General features: G+C 37.9%; 1 protein-coding gene across 2 annotated transcripts in view; it reads right to left on the reverse strand.

Annotated features, from left to right (window-relative positions):
• The window catches only part of LOC136858315 (probable Rho GTPase-activating protein CG5521), a 709838-nt gene that overhangs the window by 141395 nt on the left and 541383 nt on the right, over nt 1-27060 (reverse strand). For both annotated transcript variants that reach the window (XM_067137762.2, XM_067137761.2), the window contains one exon: nt 13551-13755. In XM_067137762.2, the coding sequence (XP_066993863.2) occupies nt 13551-13755 (205 nt within the window). The remainder of the gene's footprint in view (nt 1-13550; nt 13756-27060) is intronic.

A 27060-nucleotide genomic window follows, 5' to 3' on the forward strand; every position in this document is an offset into this window, starting at 1 on the left:
TGAGTCAAAGTCCACTGTACGTATGCCACATGGCTGCTTAACAAACATTTCCGTAAATGACTGATCGCCTAGTAGCTACCAATGCCTAGAAATTAGCATCAGACACATCGTAGATTTCAGCCAGTGTGACAATAGCATTTTGAATTAACAGAAACTTTCTAGAGCAAGGAAAATTTCATCAATCCACCTCACGAACAATCTCTTAATTTATTTTATCCAGCATACTGTAGATTTATCTTGAAATTTTAAATCCAGATTTTTGGAGGATCATACCAGTTCAATTTTCTTTACAAGGCTCTATATAGATTCAGACTTACATGAAACTAATAAGCATACCATATCATTGTCTAAATATGATGTGCACAATACCTACAATTCTCTATGGATTTTCTGTAAACTGTTAGGAAAACTGCAATAATCTTTAAGAACTGAATTGTATCTGTTAATACAAAAAGACCTCTTAACTGGGTATTATTGATTTGCTTGGTGTAACCTGCCCTGTGCATTTTTAAAGCAGATTGTTGTTACATGGCAGGATAGGCGGAAAAGTTAGTAATAACATTAATATCATTCAACTGTGATACAAAAAGTAAATTAAATGAGTTTTAATTAATTAATTTTAATGTTAGAGAAATTTTTACATTAACTACAAGGTCACTTACGTGGTTGGAATTTGATAGTTTGGCCCATATTTCACAGCCAAAAATTGAAACAAATAAAAGTAAGGGGTATTTATAAATATCATATCAAGAATGTGACATCCTGAACCATTTTTCGTTAACTGCAAGGTCATTTACTTGGTTGAAATTTGTGCGTTTTGTTCATGTTATCACCTAAAATTAAAACAAATAAAATAAAGGAATATTTATGACTTACACATCATGCTAGTGACATTGTGAAAGATTTTACATTAACTTCACGGTCAGTTTCGTCATTTACCTCACTAGAACTGCACTTCGCCTTCATCTGATTCGTCACGTTGTTCATCTTGTTCATCATTCTTATTCTTGGAACAACTTTCAGTATCAGGCTCACCTTCCTCTGTATCGAACCACTCATCTTCAGATTTCTGAGAAGAGAAATCGTCACAAACATTCTCTTAAGTGTTGAAGAATCTCGTCTTCTTCGAGCGTTTCGAACTTACGCTTTGAACTAGATTCTGCCATATTTGGCCTACTGCGGACACGTAGCACCGCACAGATGTAAAATAAAAACAAATAAGCTTCAAGGAGTGTGACATGTGGTTTTTGCTGCAATCATGCGGAAGAAACATCAATTTAGACAATAATACACAAGGCGGCAAAGTAACTCACCATACACAGGAGATATTCGCGGTAAAAGACGAGTACGTATATATTCGTCATGCCCATTACCCTGTAACATTCGGCGTACGAATATATACGTCATGCCCAGTTAAGAGGTTAAATGAAAAGAAGATACCACTATGAATTCTCCTAGTTGGCAAGCTTATCACAACAACGGGATGTAAACAGATGATTTACTTTGTGTTCAGACCTGAGTTATCTTCAGTATTATCTGCGTAACTGAACCACAGAAAAATGTTTATTCATACATCAACAGAAAGAGTCAGCAACTTGCACCACAGAAGACTTGTATTCTAGAAAATTTTCACTATTTAAGAGGCTTAAGAAACATACTTAAAATTATAGTGATGAATATTAAAAATAAATTAAACTAAAACTAACTACTCTCTAAATCGTCCCTTTTAATTTATGTCCACAGAGTAGAATAACACAAGGGATTGTTGTTATGTCTGCCCTGTCAATATATAATATGTTTAATTAGGTAAATATTTAATTTTTGTATTTGTTTCAAGAACTGCCATTCTCTTCCTCAGCGATTAAACATCACAAGTAAAAATTTCTCACATTCTAGGAAACACTTGAACTTAATTACACAAATATTTTTATTAAAACACAAAATCATTACACATATGACATTAAGAAGTTATCTTGTAAAGTAAATATTTGCACTTAAAATGAATCAGTTCGTGGAGAAAGGAACTAAGTCACATTTTTTCATTTTTCAGAAGGAAAAAACAGTTTTCCCATCAAAGTACAACAATTGTTTCGTCCTGATTTTTTTGCAGCAACTACCTTCCTGTTTTAATATAATAAACAGTTTTAAATAAAAATACAGTGGAATCTCGGTTATCCGTTCCCAGAATCTACGTTTTCCCGGAATATGCGTTCAAATTACGTGATCCTGCGAGCATCGTAATTAAAGATAAAAATTTCATTGTTCCGTATTGAAATTATTGATGTTAAAAATTAAATAACTGGAAAGGAGGTTCAACCTATTCAATACTCAAAAGAAAGAAACGTAGCAATCACATTTCTATTTAAATGGGACCGGTTTCGACCTTAGTCTAGGTCATCATCAGCCATAAAAAACATGTAAAATGTTTATGAATGTTGGAGGTCAGTTTCACTCTCTGTTAGGCACAAAGACACAACACCAAATTCTGTCCTGCACAAAGTCACAACACTACCAATCCACATGCGAAGATAAAAAAGGCTTGAATTCGCAGACGAACAGATCTGTAGTAGAAAGCCGCCAGCTCCCGGTGACCAGAACAAGAACTTAACTGGAGTACGGGTGCTCATTCGGTTGTACTAATTGGCGTCGTATATTTTTATATACGTACTTGGCTTCCCGCAGCCGTGACAGGTTCTGGACCTTTGAAACGTTCTCCACTCTACTTTGGTGTTTGGCCGCAGCGCGTGACCTTGAGTGTGCCGCGCTGGTCACCGGGAGCTGGCGGCTTTCTACTACAGATCTGTTCGTCTGCGAATTCAAGCCTTTTTGATCTTCGCATGTGGATTGGTAGTGTTGTGACTTTGTGCAGGACAGAATTTGGTGTTGTGTCTTTGTGCCTAACAGAGAGTGAAACTGACCTCCAACATTCATAAACATTTTACATGTTTTTTATGGCTGATGATGACCTAGACTAAGGTCGAAACCGGTCCCATTTAAATAGAAATGTGATTGCTACGTTTCTTTCTTTTGAGTATTGAATAGGTTGAACCTCCTTTCCAGTTATTTAATTTTTAACATCGTAATTAAATCACGCTGTAAAAATTCTGCATTATCTGTTCCTCAAAGAAACGATTTCCAGGATCAACTGTCCAGAAATTTCAGTCCCATCAACGCTAAATACTCGATCAAGTGTTTTTCAATAAACTGTATCTCACAAAAGGACGGATATGGTATACTTATGAATCTTGGTGTTAACGCCCCATTATTGCGATAATTAGAGCGAGTGGCGATTGGCGGTGAAGCATTGTAGCATCGCGTTCGGGTGGTATTGTTTAGAGAATCTCGGAAATCATCAAGCAGAGAGTGGCGCATTTCGACAGCTCTACTCGAAGACCAAACGAGCTTTGTCAGTAATGTTTGCACTTATAAAACGTCCACATTACGTCCAGGGTTAGCTGTTTATGAAAGCAAGAGAAGCAAAGTCATCCCCGTACAGGCCATGAAGGCCCTTGGAGGGGTGGAAGGTAAAGGCTTCCACTATCCGTAACCTCAGCACTGGATAGAGTAGAGTGGTTAGCTCTATGCCCGGCTGCCTTTGCCCCCAGGAATTAAACTGGTACTCATTTTTGGTGTAGGCTGAGTGAACCTCAGGGCCATGTGCACCTCCAGAAATGGAAATCTCGTTTCTTAAATTTTACGACTTCCTGACGGGGATTCGAACCCACGTCCTTCCGGGCGAAGTGAGCACGCCTTTACTGCCTCAGCCAGGTAGCCCCTTTGGCTGTTTATATTTTTACCTTTTTTGACTGTATTGCTGAAAAGGTTTACGGCACTTTCCTCAGGGCACTGTATAGTAATTGCGCTTTCTGGCAGGAATTGAAACTGCTCCTTTTTAACACAAATCTAGTATTTTAATATTATTGTAAACGATTGTGTTACCGATACCAGAACAGATGTTGCACCTTCCATACAAAAAGCCACGGGAGGTCTTGGGATCGCCTATTACTGTTTTGGGCCTAATATAAGAATGGGAATTTTACGTTTTCGTGTTAAAATGACAAAAACCACAGTTTTTTTATTTGCACATGTTACATTTAAACGGTTTGTATCATTTCCAAATCGTACTGTCATGTGCAAGGAGCGAGTACGCTTTCCAGCTGAGCTCAAGGTCATGAATAACCGTATTTTCTGAGGTTCTGATGATAATTTTTTCTCTTTCCAATTTGAATGGACAACGATTGTGTTTGTGTATTCACCATGTGAGGGTGCAGATGAGGATGAAGTTGACAAGTTTTATGAAGCATTGAGTGACATTGTGGTCAGGGTCAACAGCAAGGATAGAATAGTGCTAATGGGCGATTTCAATGCGAGAGTTGGGAATAGAACTGAAGGATACGAAAGGGTGATTGGTAAATGTGGGGAAGATATGGAAGCTAATGGGAATGGGAAGCGTTTGCTGGACTTCTGTGCTAGTATGGGATTAGCTGTTACGAATACATTCTTCAAGCATAAGGCTATTCACCGCTACACATGGGAGGCTAGGGGTACCAGATCCATAATAGACTATATCTTAACAGACTTCGAATTCAGGAAATCTTTTAGGAATGTACGAGTTTTTCGGGGATTTTTCGATGATACAGACCACTATCTGATCTGTAGTGAACTAACTATCTCTAGGCCTAGGGTAGAGAAAGTGAAATCTGTCTGCAAACGAATAAGGGTAGAAAATCTCCAGGACGAGGAAATTAGACAGAAGTACATGGATATGATTAGTGAGAAGTTTCGAACAGTAGACAGTAAGCAGGTTCAGGATATAGAAAGTGAATGGGTGGCATACAGGGATGCTGTAGTAGAAACAGCAAGGGAATGCCTAGGAACAACTGTGTGTAAAGATGGGAAAAGGCGAACATCTTGGTGGAATGATGAAGTGAGAGCAGCCTGTAAACATAAAAAGAAGGCTTATCAGAAATGGCTCCAAACAAGGGCCGAGGCAGACAGGGATTTGTACGTAGAGGAAAGAAACAGAGCAAAACAAATAGTTGTTGAATCCAAAAAGAAGTCATGGGAAGATTTTGGTAATAACCTGGAAAGGCTAGGTCAAGCAGCAGGGAAACCTTTCTGGACAGTAATAAAGAATCTTAGGAAGGGAGGGAAAAAGGAAATGAACAGTGTTTTGAGTAATTCAGGTGAACTCATAATAGATCCCAGGGAATCACTGGAGAGGTGGAGGGAATATTTTGAACATCTTCTCAATGTAAAAGGAAATCATCATGGTGGTGTTGCAAACAGCCAAGCTCATGGGGAGGAGGAAAATGATGTTGGTGAAATTATGCTTGAGGAAGTGGAAAGGATAGTAAATAAACTCCATTGTCATAAGGCAGCAGGAATAGATGAAATTAGACCTGAAATGGTGAAGTATAGTGGGAAGGCAGGGATGAAATGGCTTCATAGAGTAGTAAAATTAGCGTGGAGTGTTGGTAAGGTACCTTCAGATTGGACAAAAGCAGTAATTGCACCTATCTATAAGCAAGGGAACAGGAAGGATTGCAATAACTATCGAGGTATCTCATTGATTAGTATACCGGGCAAAGTATTCACTGGCACCTTGGAAGGGAGGGTGCGATCGTTCGTTGAGAGGAAGTTGGATGAAAACCAGTGTGGTTTCAGACCACAGAGAGGCTGTCAGGATCAGATTTTCAGTATGCGCCAGGTAATTGAAAAATGCTACGATAGGAATAGGCAGTTGTGTTTATGTTTCGTAGATCTAGAGAAAGCATATGACAGGGTACTGAGGGAAAAGATGTTCGCCATTCTGGGGGACTATGGAATTAAATGTAGATTATTAAAATCAATCAAAGGCATTTATGTTGACAATTGGGCTTCAGTGAGAATTGATGGTAGAATGAGTTCTTGGTTCAGGGTACTTACAGGAGTTAGACAAGGCTGTAATCTTTCACCTTTGCTGTTTGTAGTTTACATGGATAATCTGCTGAAAGGTATAAAATGGCAGGGAGGGAGTCCGTTAGGTGGAAATGTAATAAATAGTTTGGCCTATGCTGACGACTTGGTCTTAATGGCAGTCTGTGCCGAAAGCCTGCAGTCTAACATCTTAGAACTTGAAAATAGGTGCAATGAGTATGGTATGAAAATTAGCCTCTCGAAGACTAAATTGATGTCAGTAGGTAAGAAATTCAACAGAATTGAATGTCAGATTGGTGATACAAAGCTAGAACAGGTCAATAATTTCAAGTATTTAGGTTGTGTGTTCTCCCAGGATGGTAATATAGTAAGTGAGATTGAATCAAGGTGCCGTAAAGCTAATACAGTGAGCTCGCAGCTGCGATCGACTGTATTCTGTAAGAAGGAAGTCAGCTCCCAGACGAAACTATCTTTACATCGGTCTGTTTTCAGACGAACTTTGCTTTACGGGAGCGAAAGCTGGGTGGACTCAGGATATCTTATTCATAAGTTAGAAGTAACAGACATGAAAGTAGCAAGAATGATTGCTGGTACAAACAGGTGGGAACAATGGCAGGAGGGTACTCGGAATGAGGAGATAAAGGCTAATTTAGGAATGAACTCGACGGATGAAGCTGTACGCATAAACCGGCTTCGGTGGTGGGGTCACGTGAGGCGAATGGAGGAGGATAGGTTACCTAGGAGAATAATGGACTCTGTTATGGAGGGTAAGAGAAGTAGAGGGAGACCTAGACGACGATGGTTAGACTCTGTTTCTAATGATTTAATGATAAGAGGTATAGAACTAAATGAGGCCACAACACTAGTTGCAAATCGAGGATTGTGGCGACGTTTAGTAAATTCTCAGAGGCTTGCAGACTGAACGCTGAAAGGCATAACAGTCTATAATGATAATGTATGTAATGTATGTATGTATTTGAATGGATTAGTGACGGGCAGAATTGAACATAATGCATTCGAGAACTTTTGAGAATCGGTACGTACATTCAAAACCATGTTGTTGAGTTCAACATAAACTTTAAAATTTGCCGTAGGCCTAATTTACGCGGTACAAGATTTCTAGAAACTGACTACGAACAGTATAGCGGAGACCAAATTACAATGGAAGATTAAGAAAAGAAGAGATTTCGCCATCATGTAGGGCGGTTTTGTATCTAATGTGCTTTATTTTATTAGATGAGAGAATTAAATACTACTTGTGGTCAACTGTCATTTGTCTTGGCATTATTAGATTTTTCGAAAGGTTTGGCTAATCAAGGTTGCTGAACTGAAAGAAGTTTTCACAGAAACTGATGAAGTTTTCTCAGTAAAATTTAATATAAGGTATCGAAATTTTGAAGTCGCGTACCGGTAATTAATGTTTCATGCTGGTTTCGAGCTCCAACTTGCCTGCCTCTCATCCGGAGGGCCCAGGTTCGATTCCTGGCCAGATCACGCATTTTTACCTGGATATAAGAGATGGTTCCAGGTCCACTCAGCCTACATGATTACCTTTAATTGAGGAGGTATCTAATGGTGAGATGGCGACCCTTGTCTAGAGAGTCAGGAATAACGGCCGAGAGAATTCATTACACTGACCATGCATCACCTTGTAATCTGCAGGTCTTCGGGCTGAGCAGCGGTCGCTTGGCAGGCAAAGGTCCATTGGGGCTGTAGTTTGGTTTGGTTTGGTTTGGTTTGGGAGTGTTTGTAAGATTACAATTATACATACCAGTATTTCATTTTTGTGATGTTTAGCTAAATTGTTGATGGTTTTTTCCGAATTTTCAATTTTCCCGTGTTATATGTTTTATTTTCATGGTCCCTCCAAAAACAGAGAATCAAGGTTCCACCGTATAGTGCAACCCATTTGAAAAATAACCTTTCTGATAAAATGTACTTAGTTATTTTATACTTGCTGCTAGATGGGGGCTTCATTCATTCCATTCCTGACGCGGTCGAATGACTGGAAACAGGCTGTGGATATATATATATATATATATATATATATATATAGTTCCTTTCTCTACTCGCTGTCAGTTTTCAAGCAAGAATTCAATTTCTTCATTTTTAAATAATACAAAAATACATAAGTTACCATATTATTAGTTTCAACATGACTGCTGTTAACCAATCCTGGTATATAAGATACAAAATAAACAGAATTAAGAGCTCCATTTCAGAGGTTGCTATTTTATGACTTGTCACTGAAAGTGTATTAGTAATTATTTTGGGGTAGAAAAAACAAAATAACATCTTATTTCAGCACATTAACAACCCAACACTAATATATATATATTTTTGTTAGTGACTTTATGTCGCCCTACACTAATCAAACGTAGATAGTTAAAGATTAATAAAAATACAACATAATATTCAAGGTTCATTTCAGCAATGGTTATGCAAAGAGTCAGAATTTCTTAATGAACTTCAGTTTACCAGTCATCTCCTCTGAGACTTTTCGTAACTGATCTCAGCACTGCAGCAGATAGTAGGCCACTTCATCATTTCATCATAAAATAACCTTGCCTCTTCATCTGTATGTATTTTCAAAGTTTCTTTATGTCTTCCATTGTCTTGTTGTTAATGGCAACCTTTCCAGCAGGATATGAGTTTTTGAGGATTATGTGTTTCTTAGCCAAGTGAAATAAGTGACTAATAAAACTGTTAATGTATTGAAGAGCTTTAACTACGCCCAGCTTACCACAGCAATACTGACATTCCTTGAAAGGAACACTGTTTCTGAATACAAGGAATGTCAGTCTTCGCTGTTTCTTGACACAACACACTTTTCTTGTAGTGTTGAGGCCACCATCTATCAAACTTCTTTATTATTTCAGTTTCCACCATTATCACAGTGACACTGGACATGCTGTTGAATATTATATTCACATTTTCTTTTGAAGCATATATTTGATCAGTTTTCTGGATTTTTTCTTCAGTATGCCAAACACCCAGTCACTTGGAAGAAAGGAATGGCCTCTTCCTGGATATATTTTTATATATATATATATATATATATATATATATATATATACACACACACATATTATTTTGCTAGTTGCTTTATGTTGCACTGACACAGAGAGGTCTTATGGCGACGACAGGACAGGAAAGGCCTAGGAATGGGAAGGAATCGGCCGTGGCCTTAATTAAGGTACAGCCTGGTGTGAAAATGGGAAACCAAGTAAAACCATTTTCAGGGCTGCCAACAGTGGCTGCTGACCTGTGTCATACCCAGGCACATTCTTATCAATGTATGATTTTTGTTTTGCTCAGGTGCTCTGTCTGAAAACAAGTGAAGTTCAAGTTGTTTCTGTGGACAAAACTTGGGTACAATTATGTTGTATGCATGAACAAACCTCGTTTGCTCCCTTTTAGGCCTCACCCTCATGGTGCAAATAAACATTGGAATGCTTAGTTTTGAGGTCATAAATGCAAAACCAATTCACTCACAACTGCTGTAAGTAAAATGCTTCCTCTACAGGCACTTTGGGTAGGGGAAAACTGTATGAAATCAAAACATACTCCTGAAACAGGATTTTCTCATACACTTAGTCTCACTTTGTTTCAAAGAATTATAAAATTTCTTGCTTAGTTTTTAGTGAACATCAAGATCTGCCTGGATTGCCCCTTTGCTGCTGTCCGATATATGGGGAGATTTAAGTTTTGTTTCCAGTTCCTCACATTTACTACATACATCAATTTGAGGACGACCAAAAAGTAGTTGAAATTTTCTCTGAAGTATGACCTGCCTGGATGCTTTTCGAGAAAAAGCTGATGCATAGTCTTTATATCTAAACGTGCATCCCAGTGCTTAACTTCCTTTCCACCATAATGTGTACTTTTTAATGGGAAAGAGTCAATGTGCTCACGTATTAGATTTAAGATATTTACAGAAATTTTACACATACATGGATTTTTTCCACGTTGATCGTTTGGAATTTTGACTTCAGTAAGTAATTTCGATAAACACAATAACCGCTTCTGTGTAACAGCATGAAAGTTTAAGAAAGCACGTTTGCAGACATTAATACGCTTACCAACAACCATTTAAAGTCAAGAATTTCATGTTTAGTACGTATTGAATAGAGATTACAAACAATAAGTTAAATTGTACAAGATCCACCTTTTCAATACAAGATACGTTGTTGATTAAAATTACAACATCATTTATTAAATGGTACCGGTTTCAACATCCATGGACGTCATTATCAGCCAAATAAGGTCATTATACAAAGATACACATTAAAGTTAAAACACATAAAATTGACCCTCATAATTAAAATTGTCTATAACAAGTTAAAATATAAAGCATATTTATGCTAAATGTCCAGGTTTGAATATATAATTAGTACAAGATTGACAACTTGTTAGTCACTAATAAAATAAAAACTGAAGTTGGGAAGCCTCATAGAAATAAGTTCGAAGTCATATAGTTTAAAACTTTTTTTAGATTTGGGTGCTTTGTACTGCATTGGCATCAATGTATGTAGAGAAATGTATGCTAAGTGCGATGCAGTAATGTTAAATACGTTGACAGAAGTGGATGATGTTCCCCTGTGAGCGTAAAAACAATACTAAGTCAGTAGATTATACATATAAAAGCCATCTTCGTAAGTACGATGTTATGTCGTATTTCTTTGAAGTGAGTGGATCTTGTGACCGGAACTGTATGTTGAAGAAGTTAAAATATTCTCGATCCAATGCGGGCCTTTTGGTTGACTGGTTGTATGTATTGCGGAGTTGAGTTTAAGAGGAACTTTCTTTTTTCAACCAAAAGGCCCGCATTGGATCGAGAATATTTTAACTTCTTCAACATACAGTTCCGGTCACAAGATCCACTCACTCCAATGAAATACGGCATAATATTGTACTTACGAAGATGGCTTTTATATGTATAATTTACTGACTTAGTATTGTTTTTACGCTCACAGAGGAACATCATCCACTTCTTTCAACGTATTTAACACTACTGCATCGCACGTAGCATACATTTCTCTACATACGTTGATGCCAATGCAGTACAAAGCACCCAAATCTAAAAAAAATTTAAAACTGTCTATGACTTTGAACTTATTTCTATGAGGCTTCCCAACTTCAGTTTTTATTTCATTAGTGACTAACAAGTTGTCAGTCTTGTAGTAATTATATATTCAAACCTGGACATTTAGCATAAATATGCTTTATATTTTAACTTGTTATAGATAATTTTAATCATGAGGGTCAATTTTATGTGTTTTAACTTTAATGTGTATCTTTGTATAATGACCCTATTTGGCTGATGATGACGTCCATGGATGTTGAAACCGGTACCATTTAATAAATGATGATGTAATTTTAATCAACAACATATCTTGTATTGAAAAGGAGGATCTTGCACAATTTAACTTATTGTTTTGTACCAACAACCATTACGAAACACTCAAATGAATGTAACCTGCTCTTAACTTCATTGTTTTCTCCAATTTTCCTAGGTCATCATTTCACATCCTTAGCAACAATCAGTCCTTGTAAAGGCAGATCCTGGGAATCTTTGTCTGCAATATTACAGAAATTAGCCAGAATTCCTGCCTGTTCTGTCTCACCATTACGGGAAAACATTTCATTCGACATCTGAAGGTGAAAGAGACATTATGAAGCCTACATAAATGTTATTCATGGAAAAAGAATGTTTGAAGCAGTTTGAAATAGATCCTAGTTACTTTTCTGCTAACCCACAGCTACTGCCAACAGCCTTTCCAGGTACATAAGATCCTGCATAATTACTGTACGGCAAACTGCGCACTCGTGCTGCTTTAACTTTTCTTGTTTGTGTTCACTTGCATCACGTTTCCTTTTAGGAGGCATCCTTATCAAAATACTTCACTACCACTTCCAAGAATAACACCAACATAAATGCCATAAATTCGTTCCCCTTCTCAACGTACCTGCTGCAACCGAACGGCAGGGAACAGAATTACATCCTTGACCAAATTCCTGCTGCCACGGCACGGTGGAAAAAGGAACCAAGTCCGTGACAATTCCTTTCTCCTCAGTACGGAGTGAGGCTCTCTCCAGTTTTTTTTTTTTTTTTGCTTTACGTCGCACTGACACAGATAGGTCTTATGGCGACGATGGGACAGGAAAGGGCTAGGAGTGGGAAGGAAGCGGCCGTGGCCTCAGCATTTGCCTGGTGTGAAAATGGGAAACCACGGAAAACCATTTTCAGGATGTCGACAGTGGGGTTCGAACCTACTATCTCCCGAATACTGGATACTGGCCGCACTTAAGCGACTGCAGCTATCGAGCTCGGTTCTCTCCAGTTTAACCCATAAGGAGCAGGCGAACACAGTTCCTTTCACCTCAGTAAGGTGTGTCTTGCCCGGAACACCACATTTACGTGAAAAAAAAAAAAGAGCTATAAAATGGATTTTGTTCCTTTCTCCACCGACCAATTAAATTGTTGTGTCAATTTATATAGCTATACACTGAAAGTTTATATTAAAACATCTTCATTATCATGAAAAAAAAAAAGTCAACAGATGAAACCCTCCAAAATCTTGCCAGTTATTCAGATTAAAATGTAGTCCTACTACGGTTACCATTTACTTCATCGCTTACCATTAACTGAGTCTCATGACCCGTTGGATTATGCAGTCCCTTATACCATGCTGATTAGAATCCAAATCGATCAATACTGGTGCAAGTCTGATTAAAATAACATGGATCAACAATTCCCGCTGTGTCCTTGAAATGGCCTGGCCATTGAGCGAGATTGTGCTGACTCACTACGTAGCAATAAGAAGAGTACTGATTTGACTTTCATTTGACTGCTGGTTTTAACTGACTTGCAACCTTATTGATCAGTTTGGGTTCTACTTAGCATGGTATTAGGGGCTGCGTAATTCAATGGGTCATGAGATTCAGTTAATGGTAAGCAACAAAGGAAATGATAACCGTAGCAGGACTACAATTTAATCTGAATAACTGCCAAGATTTTGTAGGTTTTCATCTGTCAGCATTTTGTTACATGATAATGTTTTAATAGAATAGAATAGAATAGAATAGATTTATTTATCATCAACAGTTTATTTTCCCAATTAAAGGTGATTCAATAAAACATAATGTACAACAAATACACCATACGTAAATAACACCAATTTCCTAATAACCAAGTTCAAACTAAATGTAGAGACCTTTTTATATGCATATGAACTTTCAGTGTATACCTATATAAACTGACACAATTTCAAACTTTTACTTTACAAGATAATGTTTTAATGTCATATGTGTAATGATTCCATGTTTTAATATCAGCATCATCTAATTAAGTTTAAGAAAATGAGAAATTTTACTTGTGACGTTTATTCCCTGAAGAAAAGAATGACAGTTCTCGAAACATGTACGAAAATTAAATATTGAATTAATCAAGGATATTAAATACTGACAGGGCCAACCTAACAACAATTCCTTGTATTACTCTACGAACTTGTCAATACGGACCAATTGTGAACTAATATGGTTAAATTTGTTGATACTGTCCACAGAGTTTCATAATCACTTTCAAAATTGATAGCAACACGAGTTTAAAATTTTGTCTCTAGACTAACCAGTAGATTGGCCAAGCAATTGTGGATCTTCTGGATTACAGTACAAAATTGAGGCATCCCATGAAGCCTTGCCACTTAAATCACGTAATATTACACGAACTTGGGATGGTGCAGTCTTCAGGCCAGCTGTTACTCCTCCTCCAGGAACCTCTAGGGCTGGTAGTTCCACCAGGGAGACCAACAAATTATTGCTCAGCACAAACAACTGGAAAAATGGTCAAGAAATAAAATTATGTATTAAACAGAAATGACCAATGATAGTGATACCAGAAAAACTGAAGGGTTGACTCCAAAACCCAGACAAGTCCAAAAATGTAATTTTTCAGGAATTGCAAACAACAGTGCAGCTTGTTGTGTAGAACATAGAATTATAAACTTATTTGTATGTGTTTTTGTCTCATAAATCTCTGTCCATATGTAGTACTGAAATCTGATTTAAAACTATATATTGCACTAAAATATTAAAAAAGAAAGTTTGGACTTATCTGCATTATGCAGATTTTTTAAGTAAAACAGTGAATAATGCTCAGAAACTTTATTGATGTTACCAATATACAAGAAATAAACCTGTTTTAATGTGCCTTCTAATCAACATCGTAACCATCAGAATTGTCATCACTGTCTATCACAACATTTTTTTTCTGTGGTTGAATCTTGAGAAGTGGATGCAAGGTTCTCCAGTAGGATCTCATAGTAATGGCAGTCCACTGGGTTTTCCAGGTACTGTATGAGGTTTACCAAGTTTCTTTTCATAGTAAGCTACAATCCAGGGGCAAATATTCATTTATAGGAAGGGGAGTTAGGGATTGGAATAACTTACCAAGGGAGATGTTCAATAAATTTCCTATTTCTTTGCAATCATTTAAGAAAAGGCTAGGAAAACAACAGATAAGAAATCTGCCACCTGGGAGACTGCCCTAAATGCAGATCAGTAGTGACTGATTGACTTGAGGAGGTTGGTCGTAGAAGTTTGGCAGAGCAAGGCCAGTAATTGCTCTTCTGTAGGTTTTGTTTCTCACAATATGACTTGCCCATGCACCATGGTATGACTTCCACAGGTTGATGTGAGGCTAGTCTTTATTGAACATCATCATTCATACCTGTTGGAGTTTCAAGGGAGATTCAGGTGTTTTCAAAAACAAAGGTTCCACAGCATTTGACATATCAAAAAAATCATTGTGAGTCATTATCTTCAAGTGGAAGGGGGAAGGATGTTTCCTTGCCTTCACCACTACATCATCCCACTTTCCTAGAATTTCTGCTATCTTCACCCTTTTCTCCTTACTGGAGGTCAAAAACTTGATAATTTGGCAAATAACGGTGTCCTCGAATGGGAAAGAAGTAAGTAATCTTTTTAAACAATCTGAAAACATGAACTACGCAGCAGATGAACCGTACCATAGTCTTATTCTTGTTCTATCCCTGACAACCATCTGAGATCAGAACAAGTTTGTAATGTATTTTCTCATTTGGGAGATGTATTATTGAATCTAGAAGCATGGATGTCACGCCACTGGATCCCTTTTTAGCCTCCGCTCAAGGTACCGATACATTATCACAGTATCATCCGACAGGTCATAAACTCCAAAAACATTATACCACAACCACTGTGAATAGTAAACAGGGTTACTAGTAATGTGTGGAAGTTGGACATTTTGCAAACAGTCGAAAGACAAACATGTAACTTCACCTGTTTTTGCTTTCAAAATGGCATTTTTCCTTTCTAACACAACAGCATTGGCTGCATTTAGATGGAGGTCTTTCTGTATTATAAGCTGGGAATTTTAGGCTTCATCTGGCGTGCAGTGATCCTTTGTTCAAGTGAGTCACAAACGGCACATGTATCTGATCTTGGGTAGCCAATCGTATGTTCAATGTCTTAACAATTGACTAGTATGATTTATAGGGCACATTTATGCGATGCAGCTCTACATAATGCTGATGCAAGTCAGCAACAGTCAACTCTTCGGTCTAGATTGTTCCTCATCAAGTAGTGCGATTTCCTAGCTTGGTATAAACTGATGTGGTTTTCAAGAAATAAGTTTAATACTGTCTGGCAGCTTCTGAGCTCTGAAATCATGATGGCACTGTTGGCTTTTAGGTGACAGTTCAGTTGTCAACACACTATATGCTGTAACCTATTGAGTCTATTTTTAGTAATCCTGTGAAAACTTAAAGAAAGCTCTCTGGCACATTGGAGCTTCCCTATCTTCCATGCACAGTTTGTAACTATAAGCAGCTGCATGGTCCTTCCTTGCATTCAGGTCTTCTCCACGTGGTGCTTTCTTGCAATCAGGTGTATTGCAATTAAAGCACAGAGATGTGTCCTGATCATCCTTTGAACCAAAGTTGTTAAAAGCTTCCAAAATCTTATGCCTGATTTCAGTACCAATCTTACTGGAACAGTGGAATTCTGAAAGTCTGAAACAAAGATGGATCAAGGAATATATTAGACAAACATCGGAAATAAAATGAATAGCTTGAAGCCATTGTTTATCAGTGTTACTAGCTTGATTACAGAAACCGATCTATAACAAGCATTTCTGTAACAAAAAACACCATCTGCCTTTTACCATTGTAGACAGTAGTTATTGTTGCATTTTAGAATAATGCTTATTATAGATTAGTTTCCATTATAATAAATCATGTTGCACGTATGAAGAAAATACATATTTCGTGTAAACATGGAAAACCATGAACATAAATTTTCAGGATGGTCAATGTTTGAATTCTGGACATTCTGTCTCTTGAATACCAGATTACTATTTCACTGCTCATTTACTGCTCATTGAAAACAAAAAAAAGCTGTGTGCAGCTAATTTAATATTAGTTTATAATTACCTTAAGTATATGATGGATGCATTATATTATTTTCAACAGCAATATTGCCACTTACCTACAATCTTCACCAGTCACTTGCTGTGGGACAACTTTACCGACGTGATTAACATGTTCTCTTCCAAGCACTTTTGCATCTCTAATGCTACTCACTTTCTTTAAGGCTTTTTGTCTCTTCCTTGGCTACAAACTGGGACTTGTACCATCCATTTTCCACTATCTCACACGTTTAACAATGTATAAACATCTGATGCTCTCTGAATGCTACTCACACAATGAACTGCAGGCTACCTGAGACAAAGAAGGAACAGTGCAGTGGAATTTTCTGGAATAAACTAGATCGGTCCTGTACTAGTCTGGTTCTTGCCAGATAGACACCATTACATTGAAATAACAGATAACGTAGTTCAAGCTATTCAATACAAGTAAATAAGAAATGTAGTGTTACATTCTTATTTAATTATGAGCGGAAGCGGTACCAGTTCCGACCACCAATCTGGGTCATCATAAGCCGAATAAAAACACAAAAACAATGCATAGGAAAACAATAAATTAAAGGATGAGTCTTTCACAAAAACAGTTGAAGAAGCAATATAAGATAATGGGGATTAGCACTGCATGATTTTAAATTGTAAAATCTAGAAGAAGTAGGAGGTCAGTCACTTATATGAAGTAAGGCGCAATCTTCTGAAGAGTAGCACAACACACGCAAATTTTGGCACTGTCCCTCAAAATGTTTATGAGAAGAGGTGAACAGTCAGGTGCGAAGTCACAACACAAATTTAATAAATATGAAGTCCCAAACTTGTGTAGAAGTCGAAGACGAGTTGCTTGATTGAAGCAAAATGCTAGCTCCTGAAGATCCGCGCAACATACTCAACGTCCGGCACTGTGCTTTCAAATGCCGATGAAACTCTGTTAATAGCTTAATGATCCAGCCTGTAATTGTTTTGGTTGCAAAAATGTATATAAAACAATTTAATATAATTTAATATAATTGAAGTATGTAACTAGGATCTTGTAGATTCTTTAGAACAATTGACATAAAAAACAATTGTGAAGAGAAAAATTGTACAAAGCGCAATACCAGAAACAAATGAAAAAACACATATGCACAGCGCGCTACTTCTTGAAGATAAGAATTCGGGTCGTAATTGAGATAGTCCAAGGCAACGCAAGGCACGAGTTTAAATTCTTCAACTTCTACACAATTTTGGGACTTCATATTTATTATATTTGTATTGTGACTTCACACCTGATAGTGCATGCAGGCTGGCTCACTTAACTGTTCACCTCTTCTTGTAAACATTTTGACGCACAGTGCCAAACTTTGCGTGTGTTTTGCTACTCTTCAGAAGATTGCGCCTTACTTCATATAAGTGACTGACTTACTTCTTCTAGATTTTATGATTTAAAATCGTGCAGTGATAATCCCCATTATCTTATATTGCTAATCAACTGTTTTTGTGTGAAAGACTCATCCTTTAATTTCTTGTTTTCCTATGCATTGTTAATGTATTTTTATTCAGCTGATGATGACCCAGATTGGTGGTCGAAACCGGTACCGCTTCCGCTCATAATTAAATAAGAATGTAACACTACATTTCTTATTTACTTGTACTGAATAGCTTGAACTATGTTTTTTTGTTATTTCAGTTTAATTGTGATACAGTTCAATATGGAACATCATGAAATTTTTATCTTTAGGAAGACACCAGACTTGTCTCGTTCTTGGAGAACCGACCGAACTTCACTGCTCTATACCTCAGGACTCACCTGCTTCTGTAAGAAATGAAAACCACCACTAGGTAGAGCTAGTTGAGGACTACGTACAGCTGTCATAATCCCAAACAGTCAATTTTGGGACTTTTCAGGTTTTTGGAATCAACCCTTGAATTATATTGTAAAACAATATGAGTGCAATAGTTCCATGTGAATTACTTGGAACACAGCAAACATATTTTGTGTGTTTTCTGTGTTTTGCACTTAATTGCCTATTACCATATTTACTCAAATATATCTTGCCAACGCATATAAGCTCAATGGACAAGAAATTAGTCACCCTAGTGAGCACGCACAGATGGATCATTAAACCTGTACAGATGACGCAGCGATGAGTTCCATGCTGAACCGCATGTGCACTGCCTCTGCGTGAGCATAAGGCAGTGCAGTGAGACATTTATTTTCAGGACACAATGCACATCAACATGGGTAAATGTAAGGATGTGACAGATTGACAAAAAGGGGCAATTGTGTTTTGCTGTGCCCATGGCCATACAGCGCATGAACTTACTGGATTTGTTGGGGTTTTGCAGAGGAATGTTAAGTGTGTCTACCAGCAGTGGTGTACTACACGTGGCCATGAAACACGTCAGAATTGTGTTGATAAACTTAACCATAATAGGTATTTTACTTGATCCTGTATTGACTTGTCTAAATCTATTAAAGAAACTCTGGATTTTTTCCCTGAAACATGTATGATAAAATAAATAATTTTCAATCATCAAAAGTGTATTGACTAGGTGGACCCAACTAAAATATTTTAAATAGTATCTTTAAAAAGAGTCAGAATTGTGGTTGGAAAAAATGTTGATAGGGGGACCGGAGATGTGTTTTGCGGCTTGTGAATCAAACTTGCTTCCAAACCTGACAGGAATTGCTGCAGTCAGTGAATGAAGGTCCATCCCCAACCGTTAGCAAGGGAACATTGCAACGGGAACTGCATGCAATGAACATTTGGAGAGGGCCGCCTCGCAAGAGGCCATTGCTTACACAGGCATTTAGCCATAATCGAGATAAAACGTCTACAAGTAATAATAATAATAATAATAATAATAATAATAATAATAATAATAATAATAATAATAATAATACCTGCTACCATTATGTAACCTCGTTGTTACACACAAACACAAAAGAAAGGTAAATGATAATAATAATAATTATAATTAATGCAGATTAAAAATGTTTAGACGCAATCAAGGATATTAAAACATGCACAAGTTTGCACAAGAAAACAACAAACAGTAACAATCAGACATGATAATGTATAGGTTTTTGAGCTTATGCCGTGTCAAGAAAATAAGGTGAAATTCTTAACGTTTCGCAGGGAACTGTGCCCTGCGTCCTCAGAAGAAATCTCGACTGTCCATGAGAAAGGCTTCTTAAACAACGACACTTTAAATTTGGAACGTTATAATAGAAGTGGAAAATGGTACGTTCATTCGCCACCAGGTGGCCCCCAGGACGTGGCAAGACTAGCGTTCGAAGCAGAAGCCAGCCGAACCATCACAATCAGTCTAAGCGGTTCGCATAACATGTTTGCATAACACATGACATTGGCAGGTGTATGGCATAGACACAAGCCTGGAATGAAACATCTGGCGATGAGGAACGTACGAATTTGGAAAACACCGAGACAAAATAACCAAAGTGAAGGGACCAGGAAGGGAACTACCTACGTAAATTCTTAATGTCTGGCAACCAGGTATTACTTAATTGATAGCCGGTGTCCCTGTTGAAATTGTACATATTTCCACAGCTTCCCATATAATCCTGGACCTGTAGCGTCTAGTGTGGGCAAGAGCTTGAGCAACAATTTCAAACAATTTCAACAGGGACACCGGCTATCAATTAAGTAATACCTGGTTGCCAGCCTTTAAGAATTTACGTAGGTAGTTCCCTTCCCGGTCCTTTCACTTTGGTTATTTCATCTCGGGGTTTTCCAAATTTGTACGTTCCTCGTCGCCAGATGTTTCATTCCAGGCTTGTGTCTATGCCATACACCTGCCAATGTAATGTGTTACACAAACATGTTATGTGAAGCGCTTAGACCGATTGTGATGGTTCGGCCAGCTTCCACTTCGAACGCTAGCGTTGCCACATCTTGAGGGCCACCTGGTGGCGAATGAACGAACCATTTTCCACTTCTATTATAACGTTCCAAATTCAAAGTGTCAATGTTTAAGAAGCCTTTCTCGTGGACAGTCGAGATTTCTTCTGAGGACGCAGGGCACAGTTCCCTGCGAAACGTTAAGAATTTCACCTAATATTCTTGACACGGCATAAGACCAAAAGCCTATACAGTATAATGTCTTTAAGTACGGGCCGTGAAAGCATTAATGACAACAGTAACAATCAGGATAAGCAACATGACAGCTAAGGAAAGGCTTACTGGAAAGCGACTAGGAACAATATCCAGGCGGTAAAAGGTATTGGCAATGCTGAAGAAGCGAAATCAATGGTGATTCCATTTCAATATACAGTTTACTTAATAATTTAGATGGAAATAACACGCAAATGTAGTCAAACAAAATTACAATCTTAAAACAGGAGGTAATTCAAACAATAATTACAAATTACCCAGAAGGTTCGAATTCATGATGCGACTTCATAAAACTTTAGGAAGGAACACCTCACAGCATATTCAAGTTTCATGGCGCTATATTTAAGACACATAGTACTGTCAGAAAGAATAAAATTTAAGTAATATTATACAGTCTAGTGGAGCTCTTGGCGAGAGCCAAGTTCTTTCAAGCCGTCTTGTAATTTTAACCGCTGAAGGGAGAGGTTGCCTTTCTCCAGGTGATGGGGCCTTTCGGCCCCTCCGATAAGGTAAGCACTTTGCTATTTCATTTTTCGGCTAGTAATTTTCAAATGTAGTGTTCCGTTTAATTTCGTTTTGCCAGAGCTTACCCGTTTTTCCTTCAGTTGCCAAATTTTTCTTAAAATGACATCGCCTTTCAGGCAAGTCACGTCATATTTGTTAAGAGACAGGTCCCATTTCTTTTCTTTTCATAAATTGTGTGTGCAACGCCTCTCGATGTAATTATAAAGTGTAATTTTCCCCTTTGGGGGTGTCTCATAGTTCTGCGTCATCTTAGAGTATTCATATTTAGGACAGGCACCCTTTCTCAGAAGTGTTTTTGAGGGGGCTGCATCCTAAAGGTGCTCTGCACTAGGATAATAATTTTAAATGTTGTGTTTTCCTTTCTTCCGTGTATATTCCTTCTGACTGTATAATATTACTTAAAGTTTATTCTTTCTGGCAGTATTATGTGTCTTAAATGTACCTTAAATGAACCTTTAATATGCTGTGAGGTGTTCCTTCCTAAAGTTTTATAAAGTCGCATCATGAATTCGAACCTTCTGGATAATTTCTAATTATTGTTTGAATTATCTCCCGTTTTAAAAGTGTAATTTCGTTTGACATCATTTGCATGTTCTTTCCATCTAAATTATTAAGCAAACTGTATATTGAAATGGGATCAATACTGATTTTGCTTTTTCAACATTGCCAATACCTTTCACCGCCTGGATATGGTTCCTAGCCGCTTCCCACTAATCCTTTCCTTAGCTGTCATGTTGCTTAACCTGATCGTTACTGTTTGTTGTTTTCTTGTGCAAATGTGCGCTTGTTTTAATATCCTTGATTACGTCTAAACATTTTAAATCTGCATTATAATAATAATAATTATTATTATTATTATTATCATCATCATTTACCTTTCTTTTAATTTGTGTTTGTGTGTAACAACGAGGTTACATAATGGTAGCAGGTATTATTATTATTATTATTATTATTATTATTATTATTATTATTATTATTATTATTATTATTACTTGTAGATGTATTATCTTGATTACAGCTACATAATGGTAGGAGAGTGTGGTTATTGAAGAAGGGAAGTTGATAGTGATTATAACCTAAAATTTAATTAAAGTACTATCTCGTAGTGCAGTTTGGTCAACAGGTCTCGTATCTTGTAATTAACGGTTGGAGGAAATGGTAAGTCACTATCAGCAACAACCTTTTTCTGTTTTGTTACTAATTTTCATTCAATTTTCTGGTGTGGCAAGGTTTCATTTGACCACGTGTTTCCTAAAGTTATATCTTCACATTGCAGGTGCCGTGTTTTAAATTAAGTCTTCGGTGATAAATTTCAATGTGTGGTGGTTAATATACGTAGTTTCTTCGATACATGTTCCGATTCAGTGTAATTCCTGGTTGCTTTAAACTACGTCGTGAAATCGTGCTAAGGACTGTACTTCCGTGTCTGAATTCATGTTTATCTCTTGAACAGCTGAAGTGTGTTGAAAACAGCTGAGTGTTTGACCCACTGCGAAGTGTACACACCCTACATCCTAAAGTTATCACGTGTTGCGTTCTGCTTCTTTTCTTTCCAGACCACGTAAATTGTAGTGTGAATTGTCGGAATGATCATTGTGTTTTGGTTAATTTTAGCATGATACCTCATTAAGTTCTTCTGAAATTTCTGTTTTCATAAATTTTCGGCGACAATTTTGAGGTTAATGTTCATAAATTTTCGTCTATTTCTTCAGGTGTTTCTCTGTTCGCAAATCTTGTGTCTGGGCAAATTAAGTACAAAAAATAGGTTTCTAGTTCCCTGTTGTGTTTTATTTGGCAGTATTCAGCGTGTGTGATCTTTTAAAACTATTTTATGTCATATTTTAACTTGGTAGATATTTAAGTTTCTGGTCAAGTGGTGTTTTTGGTCTTTTGCTATATCTGGGTTCGTTTCCGAGTAGGTATGGGACTATTTGAGACAATTCCCAGCCAGTTACTAAATTCGTCAATCAGATTTAGAGCGTATGGGTTCTCTTAATCTGTGTGAAAGTTTCCAAGTTTATCTTATGGTGCTTTTCCATCGTGTAAGTTTCTGTTCCTTTGTCACGTATATTTATTTATCCGTGTGTTCCTATACTTGTTAGGAAGGGTACTACATTGACTGTAATAGTCTTGTAGGGTGAAACGTGCTCACCATATTCATAGACCAACATCGTTCAGGCCATTTTGGCAAATTTGATGGGTTACGGATCTGCATTTGTACTCACGACATGTTTGAAATCTGGTGTATCTGATATAAGATTCTTCTGTGATCTTTGGCCCATTATTAGATGGCTCTAGATGGAAAAGAATGCCCCTTGTGATTGAAAAATTATACTCAGAACATTTTTTCAACAAATGTTCATTATGGTATTATTATGCTGAGCTGTTAATTTCGGTGAAATTCATAGTTGTTTGCAGGTCATCAAGATTTTCATTTTGGTTATTTTAAATTTGTCACTAGTGAAATTTTGAAGGGGTAACGATTTAACTAAGCCAGTCAATTAATTTTTCTGCTTGTTTGGTTTTATTCGATTTTTTCACTATGGGTTTCGTGTCTTCTAAATTTATTTACACAGTTTGCAGGAGTATGAGATCCTGTAGACTGAGTAAGGTTCTAGATTTGGGTAGCCATGCCGTATCTGTCCTACCATTTTTTGTAAATAACCGTGTGTCTGTATTGGGTGCCTAGGGAAGGCATTTGTGTGTACTGAGACTTAAGGCTTAAGGTGCTGAGAGGCCATTCCTCTCCTGGGAGTACAGTATTGGCCCTGAGAGTCTCATTGTCGTGTGATAAGTTCAAGGGTACTTGAGGTCATGTTTTGTCCTTTTACTTTCTGGGTACTACCTGATGTGTCATCGCACGGGTGTTTTGGTGGGTGTGGGTATGTATGTACTGTGTTCTTGTGATGTCGTGTGATGGAGTCAGTATTGAGGTCATGTGTGCCTTTTACCATTGGTTGGTTATGCTAATTTAGGGATCGTTGCACTTGTGTTTTGATGGTGTTGTCTGTGTGTGTGTTGATGGCCAGATGGGCTTGGTAGTCTTGTGTGTCGTGCTGTTATATGGTAATCGCTGGTATGAAAGTGTTGTTTGTGCCTTTTTATTTCTTATATCAGTGAGTTGGATCTCTGTTTGTGCACTCTTGCTTTCGTTTTTCATTTTGGAGTTTCTGTTGGAAAATTTAATGTGATCTTAATTTCTGTATTCCTGGCTTAATTGTATTTTAGTTTGACTAGTGTGACACGTAATACGTAATGTGAGTTTATCTGTCTTAATATTTTAATGGGTACAGGGCATGGTAATTGAGTAGTGACTTCCGACATTTTAAATTTCTAAATATTGTAGTAAGGTTGCAAGCTAACGTAATTAAGTGCTTCTTTCCCTGTTTTTTGATCCCTTGAAACTTCCTGCATTTCTCCTTTTATTTATTTTCTTTTTCTTTGGTGGGGCGACACAGTACCTACACTGTAATTTGAGGTACTGTAGTTATTTTGTGGTAAAATTTCCTGATGTAAGGGTAAACTCCGGTGGAATTTTCTTTAGTTTTTTTACCATTTTCTAAATTTTATGTTGAAATTATCTATAGTGCTTGCCTAAAAGGGTGGGGGTGGGGGGGCTAAGGTAGTCCATAATGTGTGTGTGTGTGTGTGTGGGGGGGGGGGGGGGTTGTCCCTATTGGAAGTCGTGGAGACACCGATTGAGTGCCTCCAAGCTCTTGTCCACCAGGGTGGCTTTAGCTTGTGGAATTCCCTGTCTGCTGTGTATGAATTTATGTTGGAGTGGCTGGAGGGGAATGCAATCCCCGTTTCTACTGTCGTGCCTAGAGGAGAGGTACGTTATGTCTTGGGCTCTGCCGTTCTGCACCGCAACCCAGTGACCAGATGTCCAGGTGACAACTACTGTTCCTGCCTGACAACCGGACATGCCTAGTTGAGGGGCACCGTCTACATGTTGGTGACCATCGTCCCATGCCAAATATCCAGATAAGGACTACATATTTACCAGACAGTACCTGACGTGCCCATTGGTAACGCACAACATCATCATATGTTTTCGACATGTCAATCAACATCGCAACCTTGTAGACAGATGTTTTGATGAAGCTAGTCGTGCTAGACTGTGTCTGGTTTCTCATTGGTTCAAAGTATGGAGGAACCACATAACGTGTTCGTGAACCCAGTTGGAATTGAAGTAAGGTGGAGGCTGGAGACATCGGCCGAGACATCAGTCACATGATCAGCGCAAACGAGTGGTCCTACTGGGTAAAGTAAGAACAAACTCAAAATTCTATGCAGAAGATATCCTATCTTGGTTTCCACAATGTTTTATTTTCAGGGGACATTTAATTCTTTTTAAATTTCAGTGTTGTATTTCTTGGTGGACACGAAAGTGACAGGTTAAATTTTTTGATCTTTTTCACAGTGTATATTTCATGCTTTTTTCCAGAGGACATTAAGGTGGTTAATTGTTTTTGAAACCTAACACAGAAACTGGACTGCTACATAAAGTGTAACAAGATTGTTTTTATTGGAGCTATGCTCCAATTTAAAGGGGAGGCGTATGTAGTGATTATTTGGACTTGAAACGCTGTGGGGAATTTTATATGTTCGTATGTTGATTCATATGTTCATTTATTTATTTATTTGTTTTTGTGTCTCCTGTGTATTGGAACATGTGGAAGTGTTTGCTAAGAAACCGCCTCAAAATTATTTAATTATTGTGAAGAATTAATCTTAAAAACATTTAAAGGTAAGATGAAATATTTGTGAGACATACTCTAGCACACGCCCAGATCGCGTAGGATGCTTCCTGGACTTTCCGGTTGCATTATTTGGCATCAGTTTCGAAATTTCTTGATGCTACTCAATGTTCTTTATGAGCATTAATTCCTGAGCCCGTATTGGACATAATAAAACTATTTGTGATTAGCGGACCAAGGAAAATAAGGGACGCTCATTGCTCATTTCTCTATGTCACCATTTCCGGTAGTGGAGCTCTTGGCGAGAGCCAAGTTCTTCCAAGCCGTCTTGTAATTCTGACCGCTGAAGGGAGAGGTTGCTTTCTCCAGGTGATGGGGCCTTTTGGCCCCCTCCGATAAGGTAAGCACTTTGCTATTTCATTTTTCAGCTAGTAATCTTCAAATGTAGTGTTCTGTTTAATTTCCTTTTGTTGGAGCTTACCTGTTTTTCCTTTTAGGGTGAATTTTCAATAATTTATATTGCTAAAATATAAATATTCATTTCATTACTGACCGAGGAGTCAGAACGCGGGTGATCTCTTGTCACAGAGTGGATGAAAATGAAAAATCAATATTTTGAACTTTGATTCAATTCCCGTGAAAATAGAGATTTACAACTTAAATATTTTCTTTCTTTCTTCCTTAACATGTTTACCCTCCAGGGTAGGTTTTTCCCTCGGCCTTGGTGAAGAACCCCGCCTCTACCGTCTCAAGGGCAGTGTCCTGGAGTGTGAGACTTTGGGTTGGGGATACAACTAGGGAGGAGGACTAGTACTTTGCCCAGACAGCCTCACCTTCTATGCTGAACAGGGGCCTTGTGAAGGCATGGGAAGATTGGAAGGGACAGGCAAAGGAGAGGGAAGGAGGTGGCCACATCTTTAAGTTAGGTACCATCCCGGCATTTTCCTGGAGGAGAAGTGGGAAACCACAGAAAACTACTTCAAGGATGGCTGAGGTGGGAATCGAATCCACCTCTACTTAGCTGACCTGCCAAGGCTGGGTGGACCCTGTTTCAGCCCTCGTGCCACTTTTCAAATTTCGTGGCAGAACCGGGAATCGAACCCGGGCCTCCGTGGGTGGCGGCTAATCACGCTAACTACTACACCACAGAAGTGGTCTACAACTGAAATGTGATTTTTTTAAAATCGTGAGTCTTTCAACAGCGCTATGTGTAGGCTCTTGTGAACTCTACGGTTAGTAACCGCTGTGCTGGGAGGAGGTTGGGATGGGGGGGGCAAGCAAAGAGAGTCTGGGGTGCATAAGCTCAAGCATCCCATCTAGAGTTTTGCTAAATTGTGACAAA

Source organism: Anabrus simplex, chromosome 1, assembly GCF_040414725.1.
Source record: "Anabrus simplex isolate iqAnaSimp1 chromosome 1, ASM4041472v1, whole genome shotgun sequence".
In the NCBI taxonomy this organism is placed as follows: Eukaryota; Metazoa; Arthropoda; class Insecta; order Orthoptera; family Tettigoniidae; genus Anabrus; species Anabrus simplex.